The 23,339-nt window shown below is 48.6% G+C and overlaps 1 protein-coding gene across 1 annotated transcript; it reads left to right on the top strand.

Annotated features, from left to right (window-relative positions):
• Positions 1 to 23,338, top strand: LOC121837250. Its single transcript, XM_042292834.1, has 4 exons — positions 1 to 11; positions 172 to 245; positions 2,590 to 5,203; positions 23,275 to 23,338. Exons 1-4 carry the CDS (start codon positions 1 to 3, stop codon positions 23,336 to 23,338), a joined length of 2,763 nt encoding a protein of 920 aa, XP_042148768.1.
• The last annotated feature ends 1 nt before the right edge of the window (position 23,339 follows it).

The raw sequence follows: 23,339 nt of genomic DNA, 5'->3' as shown, positions 1-23,339 counted from the left end.
ATGTGCACAAAGTGAGATTTGCAAAGTGCACCGCTTTCTTGCCACCTTTGTGTGGGAATCACTGTTTGAGCGCATGAGACGCGACAACTTGTTTTTGAGCCAAAAGAAAGGTGGCCTGGGGTTAGTAAACGTTGAACTTAAGTTAAAAGTTCACCGTTTTATGTTTTTCAGAAGTCAGAGGAACGACATTGTTTTATCCTCCTTCAGAGTGCTCGGAGGCAATTTTTTAGGAGAGTGGCTAGAAGGTGAGGCTGGATCTTCCCGTTCGCGGATCTTAAAATTCTACAAAGAAATTGAAGCAGCGATTAAGTTTTTTAAGGACCGCTTCTCTGATGAGTACCTTGACAAGGTGAAACGAAAGACCCTGTACTGGGACACGCTCGACATGCTAATTCCTGTCCCACTGTATCGGACGTGGGGAGGAACAGCAGTGGAATCGGATGTTTTCAAACGGCTCCGACGCTATCCCGTAAGAACAGCTACAAAACAATTTTTCTTGCGTCTACATCTGAGGGTTCTCCCGGTAAAAACATGGTTGGTGCAAAAGGGTTTTTTCGTACCGTGGTCCACGAATTGCGCGCTTTGTCCTTTTCCAGAGACTCTCGAACATGTTATCCTATTTTGCACAAATGCTGAACGTTTTTGGGCACAGCTGCGGGCGGCACTAGAAGTTGATCTGTATGTGTCGTGGCGAAGTGCAATGTTTCTTGAGTGTGGGACGGGAAGAGATAGTCGAGCCTTTGAGGTTCTGACCATCCTTGGTTTGCACGCGTTGTGGAGGTCAAGAACGGATCACCTTCATGTTGTCGAAGGAGGGAAACCAGCTTGGAGGCATTTTTTGGATGGTTTTGTGTATGCCAGCTCGCTGATAGCGACGACAGAGCAGGATGGGCTTGAGTGTTGGGAAACACTGAAGGCTCGGCTCGGAGTGTGCGGGCTCTCTGCCATCGCCAAGTAGAGGCACGCCATTTGCTTTGCGGCGGTCTCCAGGGTTAGTACTGCCTATTCATTTGCGGCCTTTGAACTGCGGATTAGACACGTGAACTGTTGTGTCGCTTTGTGTTACTTTGCACGCTGCACACTGTGTTATGCTGTTTTGTGGTTTTTTCTACACTTTGAGTGCATGAGGAAGTGTGAACGAATTTTTTTAAACATGTACATAAAGATCAATTTTAAATAAAAAAAAAAAAAAAAAAAGGATCGGTGGCCGAGTGGTCTAGCGCACACCAGCTCGGAGCACGTGGAGCGAAAGCTCGCGCTGCAGAACCCAGGGATCCTGGGTTCGAGCCCCACCCCTGCCCGTTTTGATCTGGATGAGCATCGTACCGGCGTGCGGTCGTGTATCACTACTGTGTGATGCACGTTAAAGACCCCAGGCTAGCGGCTGTACCGTACTGGCTAAATTTCTCATCTACAGCTGGGAGACTCGTCGCCCCTGTGAGGCAGACCAAGTTCTAGGCTGTATAAACACACACACAACCCAATTTTTTTTATGATAATTAGCACAGTTTTCATTGTCATATTTCTTCGCGCGTTTAGAATTAGATCATAAGCAACAAATTATACTAGAGCTCGAAGAATTATTTTATCAAATATGTGAATTTTAATATTATTATTCTTAATACAAATCGCGGCAATGCATGTATGCCTCTAATTAACGCCAAGATCACGAGAATACTCTATTTAACCATAATAGTCTTTCCAGAAAGGTATAATTCTGTTTTCTTTTTAGCATATGAAAAACTCTGACATAGTTATCAAGATAGACAAACAGTTAAACGGTGGATGTAATATGAAGTCCTCCGCGTCACGCGGTGCTATAAACACACACATACACACACACACATAAGCTGTCTGACTCGGATTCCGTCTTGGGTTGTTGCAGTGAGAGCAGCGTTTATTAGTTTATGCGTTTCGCGGACATATTGTAAAAAATTGGAATTATTCTCTTATGCTTGTGCTGGGATAATTGTCATTATTTCCCATGACAATTATCTGAGCGAGAAAAAGGCAGCGAGAACGCACAGATATCAGCACCTATTTTTTCAACAACTACGAATATCAGCCTGGATCGAACCATATGTCACAAAATAAAGTTTCCGCGAACAACTTTACAAAGTAAATAATTACGATGTGAGACACATCTTGAGTCATGAAAGAATCCGAAATTAATACCTCTACCGAGAAATTAAATCCAAAATAGAGGTAAGTTTCGGTTTCGCTCCAGAATTAAAATGCGCATCCTTCCGCAATTAATACGCTAAACACCGTTCTTGTTTTCAGGTTAAAGAGGTGACCTGCGCTCCTAAAACATTAGCTTGCTCGTATTACCAGAAATAATTTATGTCGCTCACTGATGCCAGCACACTAGACAGGCTCAACAGCGGCACGCATCTCTGACCCTCACTAAGCCCGCCATCTTGGAAAATGAGTGGCGCCACCTATAGTTAGTTGAAGTCGCGAATACTACTTCACACCCCTATAGGGTGCTTTGGCAGAGGGGTGCTCGTTTGCACCCTCAAAGGGTGCTCGTCCTGGGACAAGTGCTTTACACCCCTAAGGGGTGTAAAAAAGTTTAGTGTGTAGCAGAAGAGCGCCGACGCGCTCTGGAACTTGAACTCGAGCTCGCTCGGGTTCGACGGGACACCGCGACGCAGAGGCATGACGAGGCGAGCGAGGCGGAACCTTTGAGCGGCCAGATGGAACTCAGATATTACTCCAAGCTGCTAGCAGGTGCCTTTACGAAATTCCCAACCGACGGCGAGGTGCCTATTTGGTTCGAGTCAGTGGAGAGCTCACTGGGAGCGTACGACGTTCCCAAGGCGCTGTGGGGGCAGATCGTCTTTCCGATGATCGCTGAGCGGGTTGCATACTTGTCGACGCGACCAACCCTTGCGGAACACAGGGATTACGCTATACTCAAGGGAGTAGTTCTCGACGAGTTGAAGCTGTCAGCGGCCGAATACCAAAGGCGGTTTCTTGCCGCGACCAAGCGAAAGGGGGAGACCTGGGAAACGTTTGCAACTCGTCTACAGAGTTACATTAACTTCTATGTGGAGGCCCGCGGCGTCTCCTCCTTTAAGAATCTTCTCGAACTGTTAGTCGCCGACCAGTTGAAGTCGGGTTTAGCAGAAGAAGCCACCAAGTACGTTAAGCTGCGGGAGGGGGAAGAATGGTTAAAAGCAGACGAACTGGCTCGGCTGCTGCAGACCTATGAGGAAGCGGCGGGCGAGGGCAGTGCGTGCGCGAAAATAAACCTCGCTAAAAGGGCAGAGTCAAAGGGTACCAACCAAGGGGTAATACCGAGCGCATCAAAAACAACCGGGAGCGTTACAGCTCGGGCAGAGAAACCCGAGACGACCAGGCCGCCCTCGGTTGTTAAGAAAGCGTCTCGGCCGGGCGAATGCTTCCAGTGCGGAAGCACGAGCCACTACGTGGCTCAATGCCCGTTCGCTCGGGAAGCGAGAGGGATAAAAAGTGACGAACGACCACGCGGAGAGAGATTAACGGCACGTATCGCAGCTGAAAGCCGCAGCTTGGCACATCCAAAGCTAGGGAGCGTCAAAGTTAGCTGCCGAGGCAAGGTAATTGATGCAATTGTCGACACCGGAGCAGACATCACCGTAGTCCGTGAGAGCAGTGTGCCGGAGGAACTGCTAAAGCCGCACGGGAGTATAGAACTCGTGTCCGCATTCGGCGAGAAAGTAGAAGCTCAGCTCGCCGTGGTACCACTCGCACTTTACCGCGGGGCATCCTTGATTCACGATGTGGGTGACGCAACGCAGGTCGTGTGCGCTCTTACGGATCGGCTCACACACACCGACTGCCTGATCTCCGCGGAAACATGGGAACAGTTGCAAGCGCATAATGAGGGGGATGACGAGGTTCACATACAAGCAGTGGGAAAACGGGGCCAGCAGGGAGAGCAGGGACAAGAACAGGAGAACCTGTTCGAGCCACCGAATTCCAACACGATTTCAACCGATGTGCCCCCACCGCCTGATATCCCCGGAGAAGAGCGAGAGGAGCCGAATCTTGAAACTGAGGTAACGCAAACCAGTGACGCGCTAAAGTTCCGTAATGAACAGCGAGATGACGAGTCATTACGACGGGCTTGGCAAAACGCAAAAGGTGGCAAGGCGGGCATGTCAATAGTAGACGGATTGCTGTACCATAAAGATCAAGTACTTAGTCAGAAAGTGCTGCAGTTATTACTACCCGAGTCGCGCCGCAGCACTGTGCTTCGCCTGGCCCATGAGTCCTACTGGGGCGGTCATCTCGGCTTCCGCAAAACAAAAGCGCGCATTAAGTACAGTTTTTACTGGCCAGGCATGGAGAAAGACATTCGCGACCATTGCAACGGATGTCACAGTTGTCAGGTTCGATCAGACAGACGGCGGTCCGATAGAGTGGCGATAGCACCGCTCACGCGTCCGAAGTTCCCATTTCAGAAAGTCAACATCGACGTGATCGGCCCTATCGACCCACCTTCAGCCAGAGGGCACTGCTATGCATTGTTTGTCATCGACTTGTGCACACGCTGGCCAGAGGTGGTTTGCCTAAAGTCACTGTCATCCAAGGCGACATGTGATGCGCTGCTGACCGTGTTCACCAGGACAGGAGTGCCAGAAGTAGTGTGTTCGGACTGCGGAACGAATTTCACAGCTGCACTTACTAGCGAGTTTCTCGCGAGACTGGGTTGCACCCCACGGTTCTCGACCCCTGACCGCCCGGAAAGTAACGGGTCCGTGGAAAGGTGGAACCGTGTATTCAAAAATATGTTGTTTCACGTAATCGAGAGAGACGCCCGAGACTGGGATCGATTCGTCCCCTTCTTGCTGTGGCCCTACCGAGAGGTCCCCCACGACACAACGGGAGTGTCGCCTTTCTGGATGCTTTACGGTAGAGACCCGGTCGGGCCTCTCGCTATCCTCGGGAGTAGCTGGGCTGGTGATATTGAGATCCCAGCGGAGTTAGCGGACGCTCCCGCGGACTACTTAGAGAAATTGAAAACGCAACTAGAGCTCGCAGCTGACGCCGCGGAGCTCACCACAAGCAAGCAACAGGAGGCGTACGCGTCGCACTACAACAAACGCGCCATGTTAAAGGTGTTTAACGAGGGTGACGCGGTCCTCGTCTTTGACACAAACCGCGCAGGGAAAATGTACCCGAAGTGGCTGGGGCCGTGCACAGTAACGGAAAGGTATCATGAGCACCCGTACTACGTGCAGACGCGCGATGGCCGCCGCATGCTAGTGCACGCGAACAAACTGCGCCCCTACACACTAAAAATTTCAACACCCATGTTCGTGTTAAAAGGGTGTTTTTCCGAGCTCACACCCTTCCTACACCATTTTTACATGATTTTTGAATATTCAAGGGTGTACGGAAAGGCCTACACCCTTCGTACATCCTTTTTACACCCTACGGCTACCGAAATCGTGTTAAGAGGGTGTTGCGGTGGTACACCCATGATTTCCGAATCGTCGAACTCGGAAACCGCCGAATTGCAGACATAAGCGCCGACAGCAGAAGTCAAGAAGCAGCCTGCTCAATTTAGAGGATTTCGTGAAGTTCAAGTAAGCACAATGGGCAGCTGACATCCAAGCCAAGCCAACGCTCAAGTTGTTTTCAAGCCAGATGAATGCCGGCGTTGTGTACAAGCTCCTTGGTTGTTTACGTGCAAGCGACCACGAAAATATCATCGGTTACTCACGCACTTCTGCTCAGAATGGTGAGACCACATCGGTTCTATTATGATACATTCCGTCTCATCCTGAGATGTACTAAAGCGAAGGCTAGACGTGCGAGACGGTTCGGGCTCACAGCTTTACTGTGAGCCTGTACCGTAAAGGTCGGTTCCGACACTTGCGTTTGAGTGTGTTTGTCTGCGTTGCGTTTAGAACCGAAAACGAGTCACCGGCACATCTGTGCTTCATATGAAGCGTGGATTCCAATTCAAAGAATCATCTTGGCACGCGATATAAGCAGCAGGGATGTCCTGGTTTCTCGCAGCCGCAACGCGGTCAAACGCAACTGTTTGAACCAGGCTTTACGTGGTTGTCCTGGGCTTGTCCCTCGCGCTTTATTCTTTCGATTTTAAGTATTCATTTTCAACTCGCTCGCTTTTACCAGTATTAGTAGATACTCAGGCTGCACGAGGGTTCGTGCAGTGCGACCATCTAGCGATGCTATGAGCTTGTGCTCGAGCCTTGGCTTTAATGCATCTTAGTGGGGAAGGCAATCATCGGGGATATATGACACACGATGATGCCAAGTCTGTTCACGGCGGACCCTCGTGCTGTTCTGATTGGAGGAGAAGGGGCGTGTAAAAAATTGGCAAATGGAACATGGTTAGCGACAGCGCAAATATATGTTGGAAAAAGTTCAGAACGTTAAAGTGCAGCAGCCTGAAACTTTGGAGTTAAGCAATTAGAGAATCATTTGAAGACATCTTTAGAGGTTCAGCCTTCTCTCCCCCCACACCAATATCGAAGGCTGCTAGGATATTGGTTCAGGCTAAGCCCTCTGTCTTTCAGTCAGCGAACTCGAGCCGTTCCACCTGACCTTGTTATTTCATAACAGATATGTTAGAAAATGGAATGCAGATTTTCTTTACACGGCCAAAACATAAAGTGTTATCAAATAATACCTGCCATATTCATATTCTACATTTACAGACCGGGGCTGCCCCGCCTGTGGAGGGTGAAGATGCGAGCAGCCTCGAAGCCCACCAACAGTGGCTGTGTGCTGAGAGCGAAAGCTGGTGCCTGACGAAGGCCAGATTGATCTTCGAAAGGATGCGACTGCCTGCAAATGGCTACATGTGTTGATATTCATGGGCATATAGACTGCAAAGAATGCTTATCCCTACCTGATGGATGCTAGGAGGGTATGCATTCCATATTTTTTTACTGATCTCTACAACAATTGCTAAATTGCGCTTCCCCGCTCCGTGATTGCGGCTGCCGGACGACCATCTTGGGACACGGAAAATTAACCTTTTGGAGCGTTGCAGAGGCTGGCCGGCAGCGTGCTGCAGACATGTTTTTTGCTCGTTTGTCGTCATTGGGAGCGTTAAAGTGGCTCTGCAATAACTTTTGGACTGGTTTTTAATTTGGACCGAACCTGAGCGCACTCAACGTAGTAATTTAAAGAAACTTTTCTCCAATTTCGCTTTATTTTAAAAGTTATAGGCAAATTAGACTTACAAAAACAAGCAAAAAATAACATCCTTCATGACGTCGTAGGTCCTGGTTTGAGTGGCCGTGAAGTAGTGAGCTCATCGAGCGCTCACGGCTGCCGCACTCAGTGTCGACGGCTCGAGAGGGTGCCACTAAAGCACGTGTTGACTAGGCTGTATGAAGTGGGTGGCCAGGGCAGCTCGCATTGCATTTGCCGCGCGATTAAAGACTAATTCGGCATAACACTTCATTGGCCACAAACGACGGTAAACACGGGGTAAAGATCAGTTCAGAACGGGAGCCACTTCGCGCTGTCATACCGCCAAAGGGTCAAATCGCCAGCCAAGCCCGCGCCGAAAGCCTTGGGAACGCTCGGAACCGGTCGGATCCTCGAGCCAGTATACGACCGCAGCGCCACCGCGTACATCCGGGACCTTTCTAAGCCCATTGTTCGTCGGAGCCTCATCCCACTACGCCTTTCTAGTACAGTAAAACCTCGTTATAACAAAACGGGATATAACAAAGCAATCATAATTCCCCTTGCTTGCTAATAGTGGGAAGAAATGGACATTGGCTATAACAAACTAATGGTTATAACGAAATAATTACGACCGCTCCTTCAACTTTGTTATAACGAGGTTTTACTGTATGCGCCGTTTTTTTCACCGCTTGGTGGCGGGTTTGTCGACGGGTCTTTTCTTGTTTCCGTACTTTATAAACTGCATTTGTTTCTTTTCTGATCTAAAATACTGAACAAAAACTACTTTCATACATAATTGAAACGGTTCGCGACACTTATATTTTGTATCGACTAAAAAAAAAGCTTTTAGCAGCTCTGACCAGTAGTAAGCCCAGGACCAAAGACGTCACATATTCCGCGCTTTCGGCAACGCGGGTCGCCCTCGTAGGTGGAGGAGGTTTCCGCGTCGTCCGGTTAAAATATGACTCACTGATATTTAGTTCTTCTCTCCGTGCCCGCTGGCTTACCCGAACCCAAAGAGACGTGGAAACCGCAAAAGAGGTAGACGCTTAAGTATGATTGCAGCTCCCCTTTAAGTCCACACTCCTTTACCCCTACTCTGACGCTCCGAGTTTCATACTCCAGGCACAGCAACTAAATGGCGCATGGCGTACAGGAGCGCGACACACCGAATCTATTGACAAGCCGCACAAGCTCCTTCCCACCGCACGGTTATGACGAACCTGGCATCCCGTGGATACGGGTGGGAGAAGCCAAAATTATTTCGGTGGTAAATTAATTAAAGCCAGTGTAGAGCGGCAGGGTACAAAGTAAAAGAGACGGCGACGTTATGAAGTTTCTACGAACGTTTAAGTATTTCTTAGAGGTTTGGAGACTCGCTTCGAGCACGTGCGGGGAAAGGCACCTTGGCTGATCTATTTATTGACCGTGCAAGCTGTTTATATTTGAATTAAAGACAACATTCTTGAACTTGTTCGTCGACGCACGAAACCCTCACACTTGCCAGATATTTCGTGGTTCCATATTGCAGCGAGACGGAATGCGATGGAAGCTGTTGATGTGCTATGCCGATACCGGAACACTGTCGTTCAATAGATAGCACGTCAATTCGTTTCAGGCGAGACTTGAACATGATGTTTCGGCTTTCCATTCGAAGTATCTTGATTCTCTGGGCAAAGCATCCTAGAAAGGGCAGCGCTCCGACTGTCTTCTCATCTCAACAACTTTTCTGTCGCTGTGCTGTCGGTAACCTTCCGTTCAATAGATGAATTCGTTTTCAGGCGAGATGCACAAACAAACCTTTCCCGCAATGCTAACTGATGCTTCGGCTTTCCAATCTAGGTATCTTTATTCGCTGCAGCTGGACTAAGCAGTTTAAAAAGGGCAGCCGTCCCACTGTCTTCTCGGCCGGCAACTTTTCTGTCGCCGAGCTATCAGCACGCTCGTTCGATAGATCGCTTTGTTCTCAGGCAAAGCACATGAACAAACCTTTTCCGGAATGCTAATTGCTGTCTTGGCTTTCAAATCAAATTGTTTTTACCTGCTGGATTAACCACTAATGACTGAAAAGGAGCAGCTGTCCGGCTACGCCTTTTGTTTCAACAATCTCAACAATGGCACAGCCATCTTGTTTGTGGACGTGACATCACGGAGCGCAAAGAAGTCACTTGTGCTCCAAGAAATGCTCGGAGCACGAAGAGCACGCTCGAGTGTCAGTCTCCGGCGGCGCTCCCTCTGTTTAGTGAAAGTAGCGCCAAACGCTCGCAATGTGTAAACTATAAGAATTTCCTTTGAAATCGCATAAAATTTTTTGCAACAGCGCGGCACCGCAAGAAAAAGGCACAACTTGTCGAACGTCGAGTCTCGCCGGTCTTGCGGCGTGATCAAAGCTTCCTGGGCCTGCCAAACTGCTGCGTCTCTGTGCCTTTTCACGCTTGGATACTTATCAAGAATCGATGCCATGGCAGAGCTTTGAAGGTATGTCGCACATAGGCGTCTTCTCTATCACCCAGCTGTTCCAGCGAGTTGCTATCAATAGGAAACGAAATCGGTGGTTGCTATTATGGATTAATCATGGCTGTGTTCCAAATCTATTTAAATGGATCACATGACAGCACAAATAGAGCAATGCTGTGGAAGAAGGTAGGTTTTCGAAGGCAAAATAATGAAGCGGCGATATCTGAAGTTTTTAAAACGTGGCCCGTCCATATGGTTGTGTGCAATCTGTCGTCGTCGCCATAGCTTCCTACCCCTCCTTTGTCGCCACTGGATCATGCCCGCTTCTGGACTGCAAGTGCCGCGAGTTACAAATACAGTCGTAAGAGTAAAGTAAAATGCTGCTCCAGAGGCACATGCATCTTCATGCTCTTTGCACTCACGAAACAAATCCACACGGCGTTAATTCTTGATCGGTATTCAAGCATGCGAAGACAAAGATGCAGCACTTTGGCATGCCAAGGAAGCTTTTATCATGCCGCCAGAACGGTAAGACTTGCGTTAGACGAGTTGCCCCTTTTTCTTGCGGTGCTGAGTTTTCGTAAAAATTTCCACGCAACGCTCCAAAACGTTGACTGATAATCTTTGTCCCAAGGTGGCCATCCGGTGGCCGCACCTGAGCTGCAACGACCAAGCGGAGACACGCGATCCAGCAAATTGTCGTGGAGATCAATGGTATTGCTTGCACGGAGTACTATTAGTCTTCAGAGCAAACACAAGTGTCGCTGCGGTCGCCACATCTTGATTGGGTCAGGTGTACCGTGACGTCTGGTGACAGACTCCGCTTCGCGTTCTGGCATCTGGCTGGCTTCCCTGCGCCCGTTTCCTCACGATCGGAGGTTTGTGATCATGCTGACCTACTGTTCAGCGCTGCAATGCAATTTCCAAAAAGAAGCTGGTATCATATTCTACCACCCGAAAACTTCGAGATTAAAAAGAGCATGGACAGTCAGACTAAGGATGGGAAAGGCACCGTCAACATCGGTCGTTGTGAGCTGTAAGCACCTTGAGAAGCGGGGCTTCGTTTACCCAGTGTAAGAGGCGCTGGGTGAGACTTATGCCGACAGAATTTTCATAGCTTTTCCAACCGTGTTTGTCACGTTTACCCTTATAATTGGGTTATAAGTATGGAAAGCTATCGGTGGAGGCAACTCCCGTCGATGAACCCCCCCCCGCCCCCTCCACACGATATAAGGCGGTTGTGCAAGGGGTTGTGGAAGCGGCGGTGTAAGTGTTTCAGACACTGAAATTCTGTTCTTTGCAGATTCATGAGTTAAGCACGAGACACATGCGCGAAAAATCCATCCGATCCGACGTCCGATCCGACAATACGACTGCCTGATCCGAAAAATTTGGTCGCTTCAGGCGTCAGATCGGCGATCCGACATGCGTCAAACGCGCCAGATAGTTTTGCACGGCAAACGGATTGTCGGATGCGTCCAGCCAATGACAGCACAGCTAGTGCGGACGTCATGATGACATACTTGGTCTGTCGGGACCAATAAGAAAACGGGACGGGCGACGGGAAGCCGGACGCGTGGATCCCGCTGATCCATTCGAGAAAGATGGCCCCGGCAAAGAATGCACGCGCTAACAAGAACGAGCTCCTAGCTTCGCTCGTGCGAGCTAAACCATCAATCTGGGACCAGAGATCTATGAACGCGGACCTCCGCTGGAGTGCTTGGAAGTTGGATCTCCTGGGCGGAGCCGAACGGATCGTTGTGTCGCTTGCAAGATCGGAAGTGTGTGCGCGTGTCTCAATTCGGAGCGGCGTTCGGACTGTCGGATCGGACGATTCTGCCGTCCATTTGTCTCGCGCTTTAGGAGAACATCAGACCCCGCTTTGCGGGCATACAAATGGCATTTAAGTCGAAGGCCTTTGGGCGGTCTCACTTGTAATTTTCTCCCCATGGCCCAGAATATATTTAACATGTTGCTCGAGCAGAGTGCAGCTTTTTCGCTGAGACGTTTTTGTTTAGAAACAAAGTTGAAAAAAACCTCTTAATTTATTCAAATCATCAGCAGTGTTGATTGTGCAGGATGCAAATATATTGCAATGCTCCTGCAAGTGTGGTGGCATTTCTTCCTTTTCATATACCATCTGTGATTCATGCACTGTCTGCCCTGGAAACCATGCTCGGAATGTTGGTTGAAGTTTCGCCTGCAGCTACAGACCATACCTCAATAAGGCCGCATATAATAATTCACATTTCCTACGTAAAATGCGCACAAAAAAAAAAAAAAAAAAAAACGAAAGTAATATGCCGACAGCTAACGCCGTCTCGGCCTTTGTAGGGCGAGTGAGGGGGTAAATTTTGTCCTCAGCAGGATGTCGCCCTGGCTCGCTTTAAAAGGTCACCTCCCAAACTTCTCGGTGCTAATACTCTCACCATACAATGCACCTGTTATTTGTTTGGCCCCTGGTCATGAAATCATTCTCAGTTTGCCATTCCATCTCACCGAGAGCCCGATTTTGGTCATTGAGGTCTCAACCGGCTTGCACTGAAGAAGTATTAGCGAGTTCGTTTCACGGCACTCGTGCCCACGCGTGTCCACTCGCAGCGTGGAGCGGGTTCGTTTCAGCCGGCACTCCACAAGTGGTTGCGCCCTCCGAGTTCGTTTCATTGCTGACACCCCACGCGTGCATGCACTCGCTGCACTGAGAAAATCGAGATTGCGCCAAAATGCAATCCCGTCGTGCCTCGCTCCGGCTAGGCCGGCAAGGTGCTGGAGCAGATGACGAAAGTTTGTCTGCTACGATGTGTCGCAGAACTGAAAGGAAAAAAAGTAGATTTTCTGATAGAAATTGCGTCCCGCGGGCAACGGAATCAAATGCGAGCTTGAACTGTGAGCGTCTCCTATTTCATGAAGGAAGCAGTTGACAAAATGTGCTTTATTTGGAGGTTTTAAGTCGCTCTGTTGCCATAAAAACGCTGAAATATACCAGTGTGTAAAGAAATGCTCAGAACAAATTCATCAGCGGCCCCCGAGATGTTTATCACCAACGTGTGCGGGTGAAAAATTGAACATTTGTCGACAAAACTGCCCCAGCAGAAACTTTGACTGCCCAATAAGCATCAGAGAAAGCTAAATTTAGTGATTTTACCCGAGGCTTGGGCAACATCATCATGTTTAACATTTACCTACTTCAGCTAACTTGCCCCGTCATATTTTGTTCGAGAAAGCTCTCGTTCTCGACGCCCTCACCAAAGCTAATATCTGATCCACCTGTAATGACGATCGAAATCGAAAAGTTTTGCTGGGTATTCCAGCAGACTAGTTTTAATGCGTACCCTTTCAGTGGTCCACGCATAATGCCATGCTGAAGTGGATCAAGCTTCTGCTCAGACAGCATCATCCATTTTCTTCAGTGTAAACGGTTATGAGAATTGAAAGATCGCAACCAGCTGCTTTGTAGACAGCTGGTTGCGGAAATTTACGCCGTCTGTAACTATCCCTATGACGGCCGTGTTGCTTGAAGTAATCGCAACTATAAACTAAAGGCTGCAGCGACCAACGTTTGTAGATAATCGTTGGTAGCGACTGTACTCTCGCATTCCCACCCATCACTCCGAACAGCAAGGCGCCAGTTTCGGTTTGAGGTCGGTATTCTTCCTACAACATAGATGGCGGCAGCATCAGTCTTCCGCACTTGGTGCATTTGGCGAATTGGTTTGAGTCTAGTTCTCAGTGCAACACTCTGCGAGTGCAATGCATTCTGGGAGAGAACTCGAACGGTGCCAGTGCGTGTGAAACGAACTCGCTATAAAATACCGCTACCAGACGCATCGCCTGCTAACATGAGGGAATAATAATGAGTTTGTTTGCTACTAGGTAGGTATCATTCTCTGACAGAAACAAAACGACGAACAGACTGGCAAGTCATCTGCGAACATGCCAAAAAGGGACAATCGTCTGCTATAAATTGTGTGCTGCGCAGAGTGAGATCAAAAACTAATTGAAATATGGAACATCGGCTATTTTACGGATGCAATTGTCCTGTGCTTCGTTTGGCTATGCTGATTTGTTTTCTGGCTGTGTGTAACTTGACACCCACTGGTGCTAAAACAAGAGCTTGGGACAAGCACCCACCTTACCACGATATTAATCTCACTATCCGAAAGAGTATTGGATTTAATTACTGAGTGCCTTTTCCATTGACAAGAAGGCCCCAGCATTTTTTAAGAATGCCAGTAGGGTTTTGTTGTTGCATCTTTATACTCGCAACTCATTCACTTTGCCAATTTCGTTTTTCTAGCCTGGCTCAGCTGGCAAGCTGAGCAGCGAGTCTGAAACTGTACCAATATTGTTTCCGGTCAGACTGTCCATTATTATTTATTTTTCTTCCCTGCTATTGTGATATGTCTGCACTGTAGTCATGACAGGGGCTTGAATGGTGGCTCCTACTTTCTACACATGGGTCCTAGGAAACATTTTGTAAGTGATGAGGTGCCCACAATCATGGGCGTCAGCAAAGTGGCGGAAAAGGGGGGCGGGATTATTCTGAAGGGGTGTAGCTTTCAAACCTATAACTTTAAAAGAAAACAAGGTTTGCCCTCCTCCCCGTCCTTTTCCTGCAAAACATACTGCAGGTGCCCATGCCCGCAGTTTAGGCCAACGGTTCTGGAAAGAGGGTTTGTGGAACCTCTCTGTAAAGGCATTTTAGGAGTCCGCAAAACTCTGCCGGCAATAATTTTTTTTAAAAATATGATTTGGGGCATTGAGTTGAGCCCAGCCCGGCCATGGCACATTCACAGCTCTGGGAGAAAAAGGAATCTACAGAAGAATACCTCTTTTCACTCTTCCCCCTTTTTATTCTTGGTAAACACGTTTGCAGTCCACCCCCCCGCCCCCTTCCCCTTTTTTTACATTGCCTGGCGCCTCCCATCACTTCTGCCAGTCCGAAAAGGGTTTGCTTGCCACGATTGGTGGTTTCCTTCTTTTCTCTATAACATCCTTTCTGCTAAAGTGAAAAGAGTGTAGACGGAGCTTCTTCCCCTCACCGTACCATCTTAACCTGCAACATACTATACTCTCGGGAACAAGATAATAGCCTTGTATCTTTTCTGCCGCCACAAATGCTGTGCTTAGCATGTTTTTGGCAGAGGCTTTTGCTGCCACCACATGCCACGCTATGAAGTGAGTGCCTCGGTGTGTGCGTGCCACCTGTCGCATAAAGCAGTGCACTTTCAAGCTGCGTGGATGCAATGACGGCAGAAAAAACACCAGCAGAGCGGACAATACAGAGCATGTTATTAACAGCACTGGTTAATTCCCAATAAATCACAATCTGAATCATTACTGTAAAGCCATTTATTTTTGCAAATCGGTCACAGAGGACATAATCGTGGCCACTAAATTTTGCGAATTATAGACGCCTGCATTCAAACTCTTAAAGAGATTATAAAAGCAATTTCGAAAGTTTATTTGACGTCTGAAATGGGCGTCGGGCTCATCTCAGACACTGTTGACCAAGTTCCAGCCCGAACAGAAGTTTGTGTGCCGCACCAATCGATTAAACAGTTGTGGTAATATTCGCGCGGGGACGATGCCTGAGACCCCCCCCAAGACGGCGGCAGAAAGGTGAACTAAAGTGCGCCGTCAAAGCGTGACGACAACGGGCTCCTCGTCAGGCGATTGCTTCAAACGGTTTAAACGAATGATGCGCTCTTGGTTTAGAATTCGGTAGTGAGATGGCATACAAAAAAGTAATTTGAATGTTGGATAATTTTTTTAAAGCTGTAGTTCGGAATTAATAGGTTTCATAGTGTGTATAGGAATAGGTTCCATAGCATGTGTAGCGTGTGGGATGACAAGGAAGAAGACTTGTGGAAATAAATGACAGCTGTATGCTGTGCTGGTTTTGAGACGGTGGTGTGTATGTTCCTTTTTGTTTCCTTGTCTCAAGGAAACAAAATTTTGACAGCAAATTTTGAACCCTGCTAGTGCACACCTTTCTGATCCAAAACTGACTTCGAGACCCAGTAGGTTTCAAAGCCGGTTTCAAATAAGAAAACCAACGCAAAAGTCAACTTCGAAACCTGGGATGTTTTGAAGTGATTTTTGGCGTTAGTTCCCGAAAAGATATGTCATCAGTTTGGTGGCCGGGAGCTAAAAGCATTTCATGCTTAAAATCATACTCATCAGTGCGGCCTTTATTATTCTCTGACTGAATCAATTCTGCTTTTATATGCAGGAGGGAACCATTTGGCTTTTCGAAGGCTTTACTGTGGTCATGGCGGCCTACTGGCTTTTCGGCTTCGCCCATGGCCAGAAGACGTACAATACGAGCTGCCTTCTTGAGAGGCTTTGTCTTGTTCTAATCTACTCACAGCTACGGCCAGTTGCAATCAAGGTGATTAATACAATCAAGAAAACACCTGTAGCCTGATTGCTGATCACATAGTGCAATCGCCAAAGTCTGTGAAACTCCTGCCAGGATTGTTCCGATTTTCGAAATCATTAAAGGCTTTGTTTGTTTTTCTTGAGATGGCAGCTGCAAGTTGTGTGGCTCACATACCTAAGTATGCTTCAATTCATGACCAGCTTTATTCGTTTATATTCATCACATTTCTCTAGTCCTCCGTGTTGTTTCCTAGTCATCAAACTAGGTATTAGGCACCTGTATGGAGTAGTTACATTTTGTTTTTACGTTTTTATCAAAACGGTTTGTGTCACTCTGTCTGGAATTCATCACCCTTACTACGAAATGTCAAATTAATCTCACGTTGAGATACTTTTTAAAAGTGGAGATGACCGGCATTAAATGTTGTGTTTCTTTATCACTCCTGTTCATACTTTGTATATTACTTCAGTCAAAAGACACCACCAGTGTTCAATATGCCCCGTCCGAGCAGAAGCTTTTCAGCCTGGATAAGGTGAGCGTGAGTGAGCACGTACTAAGCAGTACCGAAGGTAATTAGCGTGCACTGCTGCATTTTCAAAGTTTCATAAATGCTCTTTTTTAGAAAAAAATAAAAGCCAGGCATTGTTGTGGTATATTCATAACATTGTGGCTTTCTTGAAGAATGCGGGCATTCTGAAGGTGTTGCCGAAGGCTTGCCAGGGTGACAGCGCGGTCGAAGGCGACAAGTGCGAGCTAGTACACGCTCTATCGCAAGCTCTTGTTCTGCGAAAGCGCTTCTCAAAGTCGCTCTTGCATGCCTGTAGCCTTTGCTGCCCTACAGTGGTAATGGTAGGCAACTCCGGCTGACACAAGAAATCATCCCATCGCCGCCACACTCCGTTTCCCTTTAAAGGACTGGTGAACCGAAATTTGGATTTCAGAAAACGATGCAGAAGCCGTAGGCGGGACGCTACAATCCCTAAAACACTACTCGTAGTCACAAGGCGATATCTCGAATGGACGGCCGTATTTGGAGAAAGAGGTTGAGATTGAACGAGACCGATGAGGCGCGTGACGTCGAGATATCTCGTTTTCTCCTCTCTCTGCTTCGCCCTTTCAAGGCAGCGAGGTGGAGGAGACGCGAGGTCCTTCCCTTTCCTTCTCGGAGAAACAAGACAAACAAATCTGTCAAATGCGCCTCCTATTTTTAAAAATAAGGTCATCCATTCGAAATATCGCTGTATGAGTGATGTTTTGGTGTTTGTAGCATCTTGTTACACGCTTTTGCCGCCGTGTTTTATGGAATCCAGATTTCGGTTCAACATCCCTTTAAGTGCAAGTGAAACTGAAATGCCAAGAATGAGCACGTTGTCCTGAACGACAGTTGCACTGCACAAGCGCGCATGCTTAGCAACATTCAAAGCATGGAGCTTGCTCTTAAAGCCTCTGCATCAGGCTTCCTGTTGCAGCTTGTGGTACCGAAGCAAGCTTTTGGGCAGACACTTTTTTATTAGCAGAAACTTCACCTGGCACCGCAGAGCTCCGACCGGTACTCGGAGTACTTAGTTGCGGTACTTTAGATAAAACAGAAGGGCAACAGGTGAAGTAGAAACTTCACCTGCACCGCAGTGCTCCGACCAGTACTCGAAGTATTTAGTTGCGGTATTTTAGATAAAACAGAAGGGCATTGAGCAGTGCAAACTACGATTATTGTCAGGTAAGAAGTATTCAGTTGCAGTAATTGTTTTGCTTTACATACAAAGAGGCTGGAGTATGCTTAAATGCTGGGCTAGCCCAATTGCTACCAGGGGCCCTATGCTACACGACGGGACCAAGCGGAATCAAGGGACCGGGAGCCATCCAGCGACCTGGATGCAAAGATGGGTTCAGCTTCCACGGGATTGGTGCCACCTGGATCTTGTCCCAAAGGGCCAGCAGCAGCTGGATAGCCTCGCATTGCGATGCGGGGATGGGGATGCCGAGCGAGCTCGGGGCATGCCGCCCACTCAGTGTGAGGGCCAGGTGCTCCCACTGACTGGCTAGGTGCACGTTGACGAGTTCCTGGAAGGTGTTGTTTACACTTAGCCGCCGGAGCTTGGCGTTCGACGCGTATGGCGGCACCCCCAGTGCCAGCTAGTACCCCTTGTGAATAATCACGTCCATCTTGCCCTTACCTCTCGACAGCAGGTTGAGATACGGATTTGCGCAGGCGATGTGGCTCACGACGAGTGGTTGGGTCAGCCGGATCAGGTCCGACTCCTCGAGCCCGTGTCTGTGACTCGTTATCCTTCTCACCATGCGCATGACTTGCGTGGTTGTCTTGACGAGTCGGTCGACCGTGTACTTGGGTCCGCCGTCCCGCTGGAGGTGAAGGCCCAGGATCCGAACCCGCTTCACCACCGGCACGGGGGTACCATCCTTTAACGTGAGGCGGATGTCCGCCTTCTTCTTCTTCGGGAATTGGCTTGCCCGCGCGGAGGAGCAACAGCTGAGACTTATCGGGGGCGCGCTGGAGGTTGCCGGCCTCGAGGTAGTTCTGCACCGTCTCAATGACTTCTTCGAGGAAGTCTTGCCTCCCGCTGTTCGATCCCGACGTAGCCCAAATCGTCAGGTCATCCACATAGAGTGGCATAGAGTGTATGCTTCATCCGGGGAATCCGTTCCAGTAGAGGAGGCGGCTTGCACATCACCAGGTAACAAGGTGGGTGACAGGACCGAGCCTTGCCGATTGCCCTTGCTCGGTATCGGGATGGTGCTTGTGCGGATGGACTCGATTCCGATGGTGGCCATCCAGTTGCTCAGGAAGTCCCGCACATAATCATACATCCAGGGCCCGCACCTAGTTGAGGCCAAGTTCTCGAACACCAGCGTGTGACTGACGTTGTCAAAGGCGCCCTTTATATCCAGGGCCAGGACCGCCCGCGTTGTCGTACAGGAGATTCTGTCAAGGATATCCTCCTTGATCTGAAGCAGGACATCCTGCGTGGAGGTGTGACCAGAACCCGAAAATGGTGTTCATGGTGGCATTGAGTTCAATACAGGATGGTCCCCTCAAATATTGCTGTAAACAGCTGATCAGGGCATGGGCATTTAAAAAACTGAAATGGAGTGTCCAGGTCTGTGACGCTCGGTGGTATACCTGATAACTTCTATTTCTTTTGGATCCTTTTCAAGGGAGTATATTTTCCACTTCGGGGCACTTTTCTTGTTTCTGGCACTTACTACTGCAGGAACTGTTTCACCCTCATTTTCTTCTTTGCTTTCACAGCACTCATTTGATGTTAATGTGGAAGGCAATTGGCCCGATTCCACTCTTCGTTCCTACGTAAAATGTGCTGGCGTCCAATACCTGCCACAAAAAGGGTACTTAAGATTCCAAAAATAACTAAGAGTCTGTAAACATATGATGCCAGCATTTCTTTTTTTTTTATTTCCAATGAGCAACATTATATTATGCCAAAACTCTCCCTAAATGCACACTGCATTTCACAGCGTGCTAAACTCTGCCGGAAAAATCGGCGCCTGCACGCAAAGGGGCGTCGTTTCCTCAGCAGTGTATTTTACCTAGTGAAATTTTAAGGCGCTCCTTTCTTTTGCAGCTAGAACATCCTTAAAAATACTAAAAATGCGTTCGCCACGGACGACCGAGTCTTCCACCGGCAAACGCTGTCGTTTGCATACGATACGCCTTGAAATTTTCACCCCATGGTCGATCAGGCGCCGATTTTCCGGTTGCTTTCCCATACCTTGAGCCACCCAGAAACACCGCACGCCCCCGTAAAGGAAAAAAAAAAAAAAAAAAAGAATGGAACGGCATTGAGTGTTTTGTTTACTTACCGACTTTGTGCGTGGACCGCGCCACGTTGCGCTGCCTGTTGCACCCGCGTTTTGGAACTAATTCAGTTGACAGTTCCCTCCGAAGATGAAGCCACTGAAGCCACGGCGGTAATCGGACTGGTAGGCTGCTCCCTTTCGAGCGGGCGGAAGAAGACTACGAAGAATTCGGCAGCGAACGGGCGGAAACTAGATTACGTACAGCTTCAGTAGTCGACGCTTTGTTTTCTCGATTGCGTTCGCGGCGTTCACCGTGGACTCGCGCACTCGGCCGTAACCGAACGGCCGAACCAGCTGGACGGCTGCCGGCGCGCGTATCGACAGCGTCGCCATAGCAACCACGCCGCGAGTGTGGTTGCCAGACAGAATTCACACGATTTTTTTTTTTCTCGTCACTCACGTTGAGTTACTAGAAGTTAGGCGCGTATCATTATAATACATTATGCTGTAAGAAGTTATTAAGGGATATGTGTGCCTACCTAAGACAAATGCAGAAAAAATATTATTGAAAAACAAAATTGCCGTAATCTTTTCATATCCTGATTAAGACCAGCGTGGTCACCGGGCTAACCGATGCGCGAAATAGGAGGGCATATATACCGCTCGGGGCACTTGTTGGTATAAGTAGGATGTATGTACCATTTGTTGTGTGTTGTGCAATTGATCAGTGCTTGTATGCCCTTGTGTATGTACAGTGTTGTGTGTATGTCCATGTCGTAAGTGAATGTAACCGCGCGGTGGGCAGCAAAAAACTGCAGTTTTCTTTTTTCAAATGTTGATCACTTTTTTTTTTCGTCGCTAGATGGGGGTTGTCGCCGCCCAATTTGAAAAGTGTGCCGGTTGGTGGTCTATAACTATTAGAGGGCTGGATGCCATTAGTCCATCCGTCGTGTTGATCGCTCCGAGTTTTTTCGGTTCCGCTGGTAGCTGTGTCGTCGTGTTATGCTGCCTGATTGCAACAAAAGGAGGTTAGGCGGCTTCCCCAGCGCGTGTTCTAGGTGCTGAATGCCGCTGTTCACGCACAAGCGTTCATGAGTGGATAACGCACGTAACAGAGGTGAGCACAGGCAATAGTTAATCGAGAGCCACACGGAGCGCGAGTGCGATACCTCCTAGCCGCTGTCGACAGAGGGTGTCGGAGCGATTCGTTGTCAACTTGTCGTCCACGGCAAGTGGGCGTTTTGTTCAATAAAGCCAGCCTGTCAGTGTTTTGTAAAGCTATCCCTTCTTTATAAGCGCTTCTGATGCGATGAAAATGCGACCGGCATCGAGCAGGCCGAGCGAGACTTCGGCGACAGTCTTGGCTGTTCATTCTCCAGCGGTTTCGGCCTTACTCGTATTATTTGCGGTGTTGGCGCTTGGACATAGAGATGTTTGGAAAGTTTTTTGCGCCTACAGATGACACCAAACGAGCGTGCGAGCCGTATGCTCTTGCTCCGGCGAGAAGCCGCGTACGGCTCGCCACGCTCGTATCGCCTGTCGCATACTGGCCGCCATATTGTTTTTAGGGTGTTAGCAGTTAACACGATTTTCACCACCTCCGGCGGCTAACACCCTTACACGAATAAAGGCGTTAGCCAGAGGACGAGCCATTTACACGAATAAGGGTGTAAAAATTTTAAGTGTGTACGTTTGCGAAGTTGCATCGGTGAGCGTTATGTTTCACGATGACTGTGACTTCGGGGAGGTAGAATACACTCCGCGAGCAGCCGAGCCTGGTCAGGCGCGTTCAATTCTCGATCATGAAAAGACCGCGCACATCGATGAAGAAACAGTTGCCCGTATAGGTGCTGCGTTCGACCAGCACCGCGCGCTCTTCTCGGGCCAGCCGGGTATCGCGCGAGTGGGGGAACACCGCGTGAAGCTCATCGAAGGCGCTAGCCCAAAGCGCGGCCGCCCCTATAGGATTCCTGACGCCTTAAAGGGGGAGGTTACTGAACAGATCAGAGAGCTGCTGGAACTAGGTTTGATATACCGATGTGAAAGCGCCTCCGCACACCCGATCGTATGCGTGCCAAAGAAAGATGGGTCGGTGCGCTTGTGCATCGATTACCGCGCGCTTAATGCAGTGTCGGAAACAGATGCCTTCCCAATGGGACACCCACAGGAGCTCATCATGCGCGTGGGGGAGGCCAAGTTCATCACGCTCATAGACCTGCGACGCGGTTACTGGCAGGTGCCATTGGCCGAGGATTCTCAGCTTTGTACGGCGTTCATCTCGCACTGTGGTCAGTTTGGATGGAGGGTGATGCCCTTCGGCCTCAAAAACGCGGCGGCGACTTTTCAGAGAAATATGAATCACGTGCTGGCAGGTCACGAAGACTACGCGTGCGCCTATCTAGACGACATAGCTGTGTTCAGTACGTCACTAGAACAACACGTTGAGCACCTACACAGGGTGTTCACAGCATTACTGGCGGCGGGCTTGCGTGCAAACCTAAAAAAGTGTCAGGTGGCTAGGCCTTCTATTCACTATCTGGGGCATATTGTAGGTTCTGGAAAGCATGGTCCAGATCCCGAGAAAGTTTCGGCCATTGAGGGACTCCAGGTGCCCCAGACAAAGAAAGAGCTGAGGAGCGCCCTCGGCCTTTGTGGCTATTACCGTAGCTACGTTCCTAACTTTGCAGAGATAGCTCGGCAGCTGACGCAGCTCACCGGGAAAGGGGTGCCTACTCAGATACCTTGGCCTCCTGAAGCCCACGAGGCATTTAAAGCCCTCAAGCAAGCCCTCTTCGAACCCAAGGAGCACCCCAATATTGGTCCAATGACGGTCCTATATCGGCTCAGGCCGGCACCAATATTGGTCAATATTGGCAAACGCTACCAGGCGCTATATTGGGCCAGCTAGCCTGCCAATATTGGGCTACTCTGTTTGCCAATTTTCAGCCAATATTGGACCATTCTGTTTGCCAATTTTCAGTCACTATTGGACCACTCTATTTCCCAATTTTCAGCCAATATTGGACCATTCTGTTTGCCCATTTTCAGCCAATATTGGACCATTCTGTTTGCCCATTTTTCAGCCAATATTGGACCACTCTATTTACCCATTTTCAGCCAATATTGGACCATTCTGTTTGCCCATTTTCAGCCAATATTGGACCACTCCGCTTGCCCATTTTCAGCCAATATTGGGCATAACGGCACTGCCCTTTTAGCCTAGATAGGTTTTGCCAACCACGTTAAAATTGGCTGCCAATCTCTGTCGCAACGGCAGCCAAATGTCCGAAGGCCGTTTTCGCCAAGCTACTACAAATATTGGGCGTGCCTTTCTCCTGGCACCATGGTTGAGCAGTTTACCACACTTGCACTGGTAACCCTTTGCCGCCAGGCTCTTCCCGATATTTGGCAATATAATGTACAACTGCAACAACAGATAATAGTTTTATCTCTCTTGTATTGATAACACTGAAGATTTTCTTTGCAACATGCAGGCTAAAAATATATAATTTTACCATCAGAAAATATTGGGTGCATTTTAGTTTGACATGCAAATGAA

The sequence above is a fragment of the Ixodes scapularis genome, unplaced genomic scaffold (genome assembly GCF_016920785.2).
Source record: "Ixodes scapularis isolate PalLabHiFi unplaced genomic scaffold, ASM1692078v2 PGA_scaffold3__209_contigs__length_174095766, whole genome shotgun sequence".
Taxonomy (NCBI): Eukaryota; Metazoa; Arthropoda; class Arachnida; order Ixodida; family Ixodidae; genus Ixodes; species Ixodes scapularis.
This window is presented reverse-complemented; position numbering and strand designations above follow the sequence as displayed.

What these genes read in the sequence shown, in the direction of transcription:
- LOC121837250 (XM_042292834.1), top strand. An exon ending in TTTAGGAGAGTGGCTAGAAG is followed by an intron (nt 246 to 2,589) that starts GTGAGGCTGGAT and finishes AGTGTGTAGCAG; the next exon opens with AAGAGCGCCGACGCGCTCTG. An exon ending in CCGTGCACAGTAACGGAAAG is followed by an intron (nt 5,204 to 23,274) that starts GTATCATGAGCA and finishes TGCAACATGCAG; the next exon opens with GCTAAAAATATATAATTTTA.